This window comes from Olea europaea, chromosome 1 (genome assembly GCF_002742605.1).
Source record: "Olea europaea var. sylvestris chromosome 1, O_europaea_v1, whole genome shotgun sequence".
Taxonomy (NCBI): Eukaryota; Viridiplantae; Streptophyta; class Magnoliopsida; order Lamiales; family Oleaceae; genus Olea; species Olea europaea.
The window spans coordinates 22,662,352-22,670,491 of record NC_036237.1 but is presented as its reverse complement, the minus strand read 5'-3'; the positions used below and the strand labels follow the sequence as shown (position 1 = coordinate 22,670,491).

The 8,140-nt window shown below is 33.9% G+C and overlaps 1 protein-coding gene across 1 annotated transcript; it reads right to left on the bottom strand.

The window, feature by feature from the left end:
- Positions 1 to 408: 408 nt before the first annotated feature.
- Positions 409 to 4,844, bottom strand: LOC111397346 (acid phosphatase 1-like). The gene is made up of 3 exons (XM_023024219.1): positions 4,256 to 4,844; positions 3,604 to 3,813; positions 409 to 626 (listed from the first exon to the last, which is right to left on the bottom strand). The coding sequence occupies exons 1-3, from the start codon at positions 4,672 to 4,674 to the stop codon at positions 449 to 451; spliced, it is 807 nt and encodes a 268-aa protein (XP_022879987.1). The 5' UTR covers positions 4,675 to 4,844; the 3' UTR covers positions 409 to 448.
- Positions 4,845 to 8,140: the final 3,296 nt, after the last annotated feature.

Genomic DNA, 8,140 nt, shown 5'->3' with positions numbered 1-8,140 from the left:
AATCCTCTAATGAACTAGTAACAAACATTACTTTTACATCACTTATAGAGTTGCACGTTTAACTTTGACTAGTACATTCATGTTGCTCCTTTCTTCTATAATATGTTTGACCTTTGCGTACCCATCTAGTCAATTTAGCATAGCTTCAAATCATATTAATTAATTCTTACAACTACCTAACCTAATTAATTTTTGAAGAGATGTAGGATCAAATGATCAATGCCCATAAATTTTTAACCTTACCTAACTTGATTCATCAAGTTGAGCTTGATTCCACTTGACTCGATTAGGAAGTTCAGATTTAATTTTTCTGCTATAAAAATACATTATATAACTTTTTTTTATATTTTTTATTCTCCAAAGAATGATTATTCCAATTTCCAATCATATTTGCTTAATAATAATAGATAAAGAAAGAAAGAATTATTGAATTATAAAGAATTTATAATCATGGAATATAATACATTGGGTTTGGAAGCTTAAATGAACGGTCAGTGATTGAGGAACCCAGTAAATCACTCCATTGATCTCCAGAGTTGCCCAGTATCCTATACCCTTCTTCAATCATCTCATTCCTCTTCTGTGACTTGTATACAAGTGCTGTTTTCTTGAGATCCTCTGAGGACCTGCACAATAGTAGTAACCTATTTGATAAACTGAGAAAAACTCAAAAAAGTCACAATCTTCTTTCGTTTCAAATACAATGTACTTGAGATTTCATCTAGAGAAATTGTCTTACTCGATATTATACAACAACTTTAACAGAAGAACTATTACTCCGAGAATATGCAAAAACAATAGTGAAAGAAAAAGTTGGCGACAAAGTGGAAACATCTTCTAAGCTTTAGTATACTTCAATGACGACTGCGTATAAGTATCATATGTGAGGAATGGTGAAAAGAAGCCGATTAAAAAGTAGAAAGTATATTTTCAGTCTCTAAGTTGATTTTGAACGAAAAGAAAAGTAAATTGTTAAGAAAGTAAAAAAGTCAAGAAATTTCGAAAAATACACTTCAAAAGATTTGTCTTTTCACTATCGTTTCACCTATGGCAACTCTTAACACAACCACCAAGCTTTAAGATGCAACCCTCTTCTAATCTCACCTGCCAATGAAATATTTCTCTTTTTCGTCAACAATCGATCCAAATTCTATTGTGAAATTAATCCAATGCTTGTTCAAGTTTTTTATTTTTCTCATCAAATAAAGGCTTCTTGTGTCATCACACTACTCATTTGTGGAAGTAAAATGAGTTGTGAAGCTAGCATGACCTACGCCTATATAGACTATTGTCCAAAGATATTTCTGAATTAGCTTAGAGTCGATGTTGGAGTTGATCTTTCTTTTTTTTTTTTTTTTTTTTTTTTTTTTTTTTTACACAAGGTGTCCGGGCTTGCGTCCGACTAGATCCTTGTCCCTGAACCTCCGGCCCCTCAGCAGCTCAGGGAGGTAAATCGCAGGATGTGCCCTTGTTGGCTCCCAGGTTCCCACAACTCATTTGGACTCTTTCCGCAAAGAAAGCTTTCCTCACTGGGCGTTTGTTCACACTCCCTCTCCATATGGCTCCCAGTGTTAACTCCAGGAATCGAACTCTCCACCCTTGCTTCCAGCGTCCCAACGAAGTGATTGTTCCACCAACTCGGATGTGCCCTGGGGGGCGATGTTAGAGTTGATCTGTACAGACGTAAACTTGGCCTTGCACTTCACACCTCAGGTGGAAGTTACAGAAGATATTATCAGATAAGTTCATGCACAATATCATTAATCTAGATCCTCAAGGGCATAAAGCTGTTGACATATCCATATAGAAACGAAATGCACTCTCTTTAATTATTCAATAAACAAGTTACTTATCTTTTTCAAAGAAAGAGAAGACTAGAGCATAGGCTATTTAGTGTCACCTAATTGCAATCACAGCCATCTCACCAATAAAAAACAAACGGTTATGATTTAGAACCTATATGCTAGCATCATAATCACGTAATTGGAAACTCACATGTATACAGTATCCTAAATGGGATTTCACCGTTGATGATGACATTTGAATATGAGTCACAACCTCAGTTATTACCCGTGTAGCGTCTAATTTAATACACTCCTACAATCGATCTAGTTGTGTTTAAATCCGATGTTTAAGAGACAGATGATGAAAATGCTATAAAAAATATTTCAACAAAGTTTCAGCACATGATCTGTAAATTGTGCGAGGAGTTCAAGTATGTTGCTGGAATTACAAGTGCAAGACAAAACTTTTGGAGTCAAGAGACCCCAATAAACTTGTTTTTCTCCAGAAAGTGGGATCATTCATCTGACATTCAAGGCGTTGTGGTGGAGTACGAGAATGGAAAAAAAAAAAAAAAAAAAAAAAAAAAAAAAAAGAAGAACATTTAAATAATTTGGATGATGAATCTTTGATCAAGGTGAATTTGGACTAAAAAAACAAACACCCGTGCGAACCATATGACAACTCGACAAAAAAAGAGATGCATATGCCACATTTTTCCCAGACCGGGAACCTAAAAGCTAAGAAGAACGAAAGGAGACTATGAGCAAAACTTGATAAAATAATTGCCGTCACCCATAATTGATATCAATTTCAGGACATCAGTAACTATAAATTCAATTTTATCAAGGGCCCTGATCAATCATCTCCCTCAATATTTCTGTTCACTATCAAATTCAATCTATCTCAATGTACCAAATTAGCCTTTCTACGACGCTTGGAAAAATGAGGACTATTAGAACTCCGTCATATAATGAATTGCCTTACAGTTTCATGAACAAGCATCCATATTTACCCTCCAACTGGGACGAGCAAGGCCTGGGTGGCTCAGCCCATTTGACATCCCCTAGGTAGTTGTAGTCCTTCTGGTATCAACGTGGGAAGCTCAAGGGGCTAGCTAAATGCGGCTACAGGCACCCAAGATTTCGGGGTGTTGCTAGATGCATTACATAGTTAATCCCAAATGAAATGAATTATAGCCAAAGGATAAAACATGTTCATATTTTAGCATAAGTTGGCACAAATGGCTTCTAAATATTTGCTTCTGCATAATCAAATTATTACCTGAATATGTTACCTTTAAATAAAGGCTCATATGCAAATGTGCAATGCACAACAAATTATGGGGCTCATTAATTTTTTCATTCCAATATGGACAATAGCATACAACTTAGACTTCAAAAATAGGAAGAGTTTCTGAATTAAAAGAACTCCAAAAGAATTTTTTTTTAAAACAGCATCATAAGAAGATATAAAACATAAAAGATCCTACAGAAACATTTCGCTCAGCAGTAGAGTTTAATTGTCTGAGTTGTTGAATGCCTTTCATATGTATTTCAATGTTCATGTCAGTATTCCACTATTTCTTTGTTTCTTGTCTCAGTTCAGCACTCACTATGAAATTATGTTATGACAAATTATTTTGTTAAACTTATCTCATTTTCAGCTTTCTACAACTTATACAAAAACACATGCATTTTCACAATATATTAAGAATTACTATCAGTTTATTCTTTGAAATGAACCAGAGCTTGTTCTTTGAGTAAAAATGAAGCAAACGACATGTGCCAAAAGGTGTATTCAAACAATTTTAATACTCACCTCAATATAAGCTTATCCCAATCATGAAATCCAACCTTGATCAAATTATAAGTGGTAATATTTCTATGCCTTTCACTTCTACCTGTCAGCAAGGTGACTTTGAATCCCAAGCTTAAAACCTCTTCATATAGCTTAAAACTGGACTTTATAGCAGGCGCGATTCCCTTCTCAACCCATTCGTCAAACTTCAAACTATCAAAAATCTCCAATCTACAGATTACCGAGAAAATCACATAAGATTAGACACTGCATCAAATTTAAGTGCTAAATTAATTTACCAAATTGAATCAAATATTGAACAAAGCCCAAGAATAATGCCATTTACTCAAATCCCAAAAAACTATTTTCTTAAAATACCCATTAGTCAAATTCGTGCTATTCAAATGAAATTTCCAGAATAGTTCATAGAAAGTGAACCAAAATTTGCACAAAGTCCAGAGAATTACTACAGTTACCTAAAATTCATAATATAATTCCAAACAAAATCCTAATGAAATGCAAGAGAAAGTAATCAGAAAACAGATCAAAAATCAAACAAAGTTGAATTAAAATTGCCATAGATAAAGCCTGACAACCAGATTTCTATGCAATTTTGATCGAATTTGATTAGTAGGAAAAATGTATCATCAAAACTTGAATAAAAGAACCATACCCATAACCATGTTCAGCATAATAAGGAAGATTGGATAGAAGGGTTTCATCCACATCAAAAATCCAAACATCTTTCCCATCTCCCCTCAACTCCACACTTCTTGCATAAACTCCAGCCTCATTGGAGACCCTGTCAAGATCAAATTGATAACCCCTTCCAGTCATGTAATCCTTCACATAATTAACGCATTCTTCTGGAATTCTCCTCCATGGGCTTAAATTATTGGCCTCCACAGCAAATCTCCAACTTGTACACTGCAATTGAACCTCTTCTATAAGACATTCTTTCAACTGGATTTCGCTATTTTCTGCGTATTCAGTGATCGAAGTCTTCAGAAAGATTTTAGAATTGAAGGTTTCTTGAGAAAAGGCAAAGGAAAAAAGGGACAAGAAAATGACAATGTCGTTGAAGAAACTCATTGTGAACAAGAAATATGCTTTCAATTCCGAGAATCAATGAATATGCGATCGTATGATGTTATACTTTCTATTGTCAAGGAAAACGACATAAAATGAAGGAATGTTCATAAATTCTTGGTGGGTCTCTACCTTTCCAATAAATGTTGTAAAGGGCGTGATGCTTTTCTTGATCTAGGCAGAAATCCCCCTTGAAACGTTAATCCTTCATGTTTATGTTTTGCACGAATTTGCAAAACGTGTTAGGGAAGTAATAGAATTAGTGAGGGTATTATAAAATATAATTTTTTTTTATGTACACGTTATGCATGCGTGCGTTAATTATTCTTCATCATTTAAGAAAATCAATAAAGTTGTGGCTTTTGAGTTTTGCTGAGTTTATGCCCAAGTAGATAGTCTCTTTTGAAACGCAGCTAAGTTCGTTAGGTAACATTATTATTATTATTATTATTATTTTCTTTTATTATTATTATTTTTTTAATTTTTTGTAGTGATGAGAAAGATAGGTCGGGAAGAAACAGTGCTTTTCCAAGCGATGTTATAATAATTGTAATGGAATTGCCTTGGCAAATTACAACATGAAGAGTGCGTTTAAATGTTAATATTTTACATGAAAAATGTGTTTTTTCCACCTAAATTTCTATTTTTGTGTTGTTTGATTGATTTTTTCATGAAAAATATTTTCCTACTTTTGATCTCTCAAAATCAAGAAAAATATTTTTTATGGGGAAGTATGATTTTATTTTTCAAGAAATTCACTCTCTCTTTCTCTCTCTCATCTATCCACTCCCTCTCATCTACCAACCAATAAGAAGGGATAAATATAATATTTTTTAGGTTGAAAATTAAATTAATTAAATGCATTTAATTGATAATTTCCATGTAAATAAGTTCTAGGCAATTTATTTTCTTTTTATGCAAATTTCATTCTTACAATCAAATGCACCCGAAGTGTTTGTAGAAGTGCAAGTACGTCGTTGAAATATTCTGCATGCAAATAAACTTGACATTTTGTTATTTAGAAGTGTGTAATAGCTTAGATGGTAGTATGTGACGATCTCCATCAATACGAGACATTTTGACGTGTAGTTAAAGATATAGTTTTTGGATTTTTTTCGCTTTGTTGAGAACTTCCATCATTTCACTCTAGAGTCCAATACTCAATTTTTTAACGTAGTGGACCCATGACTTGCTCTACAGTCCAACATCAAGGCACTACTAACTATTTATCAATGGGTTAGGTGGAACTGTGACTTATTATCTTCCTCATTCGATTTGTGGATCATTGATGTTGGTAGACTAATTTGTCCCTCTTCTAACTTGCGCACAAGCTAATGTCATAGCTAGGCGCTTTGTTTAACATATTTCCTAATTCACATTTGATAGAAACGTATTTCATATGAGTCAAGAGGTAAAGAGTTGAAATAGATCAACTCTGATCAAGACAAGCTTATTCTCCATGAACTTTATCCATCGATAAAAATTTTGATGTACATACCTTTCATCTCTTAGAAATAATAGCATCGGACCAACTTAGATCATGCATTCAAAGGCTAAATTAACATCATACACTGATTTAACACCATTTCTAATCGTGAAAATCTATAAAGAGGATCGAATAGTGTCTTTAATTGCTTAATAGTAGGATTATAGATGTAGTAGTTGAATTTCCCATCTCGTACATTGAATCTGCAATAAAAAGTAAAGGACTCTGCTTGATGTCCAGGGCCCATGCTGTATATCTTTATTGAAAAGTATTCATTAAGGGGTTGTTTGAGCCCCATTTTCCTCAAAAAATACATTTTGAAATAGTGTTATTATGGAGAATGTGTGGTTAAAAAATAGGAAAATTTCATTTTGCAAATTTCATTCTTGCAATCAAATGCACCCAAAGTGTTTGTAGAAGTGCAAGTACGTCGTTGAAATTTTCTGCATGCAAATAAACTTGACATTTTGTTATTTTAGAAGTGTGTAATAGCTTAGATGGTAGTATGTGACGATCCCATCAATACGAGACATTTTGACGTGTAGTTGCACCAAGGGGCTAGAGAACGAATTACAAATGTAGTTGAAAGAAAATTAGAAGATGAAGAATATAAAACAGATGTAGGAAGGCTCAAACACGATATCAGATCGTTGTCTTCAAACGAATTTTGCCTCCACTAAAAAAGATTATGGTGCTTAAAAGGTCATCCGACAAAAGGTTTGAAGGATTGATCAAGCCTTGTAGAGATTCAAACACTAAGCACTTGTTTGATTCTCTAAGAACTCAAAAACACAATGGAAAAGGAATATGGAAGAAGATGATCTTTTTTTCTTTCTTCTATCTTGTTTGATCTTATAAACATGTAATTTATAAGTGTTTTTCATACTATTTTGATGATCAAAAACCATCTATTTATAGCCATGCAACATAGCTTCACGAAGTGGTGCCAAAATTAAGTAAAAGGCTGCCAAAAAACCACCAAAATCAACTCCAACGGTCACTGAACTTATACCATGCGACCGCATGGTGTAAATCCATGCGGTCGCATGGTTAGTTAGAACCGAGGCTAATGGCCTCGGTTGGTTGCCATGCGACCGCATGGCTAAAAGTCATGTGGTCGTATGGTCCTGAACAACCATCACAATCTCCCACTTATTCAAAAACAATAATGTTCCATATTCAAATTATACGATACTCATGCATAAGGATTAGATATCTTTCAATTTGAATCTAATCATAGTGTAATTCAAACAAAGTAAAATCGAAATTCAAGATAGCATGAAACTTTGAACCGAGTTTTTCATGTGACAATACCGGTAAGAACACACACACGAATATCACATGTTCTCAAGTTCCTCACTACTCACTTAGCGCTTTTATAGCCTTGCGCTTATCCTTTTCAAAAAACTTTTAAAAGAGATACTCCAACTCTCTATTAAGGCGGCACCACCTTGAAGTTTGTTTAGATAAAAGTTCTTCCAGTACCTTTGTTACTTTTAGAGGTACTTGTATTTTAGCACTGAACTTTTATTAAGAGTTTAAGGCTCAACCCTCATTTCAGTAACAACCAGCATTATTTTATCTAGGATATGATTATTGTGGATTTGAATAATGCTGCAACTATCCACATATCAAATAACTTGTTATTACCCTTTGAACCCATGTATTACCTTTTGAGTAACGACGGATAGGGTTACCTCATTGGTGGATATTTTAATTAAGGAGTTTCAATCTCATTCTACTCGAAGTAGATGCTACTAAATCTCTATTTAGAGGTTTAGTCAAAGGATCCGCCAAATTTCAATTGACCTTATATAATTTAGAGAAACTATTCCATCTTTGATTAATTTCCTTATGTAGTCATGTCTTAGATTCATATGTCTAGACTTTCCATTATATACCTCATTGTATGCCTTTGCTAATATGGCATATTGAAAAGATATTCTTCAATCCCAAAGGTATCTCATAGAAAAGATCCTTAAG

Excerpts from the sequence above, each read along its gene's own strand:
- LOC111397346 (XM_023024219.1), bottom strand. The coding sequence starts at position 4,674 with ATGAGTTTCTTCAACGACATTGTCATTTTCTTGTCCCTTTTTTCCTTT. Across the intron at positions 3,814-4,255 it reads TATGCTGAACATGGTTATGG|ATTGGAGATTTTTGATAGTT; the intron begins GTATGGTTCTTT and ends GGTAATCTGTAG. Across the intron at positions 627-3,603 it reads TGGGATAAGCTTATATTGAG|GTCCTCAGAGGATCTCAAGA; the intron begins GTGAGTATTAAA and ends ACTATTGTGCAG.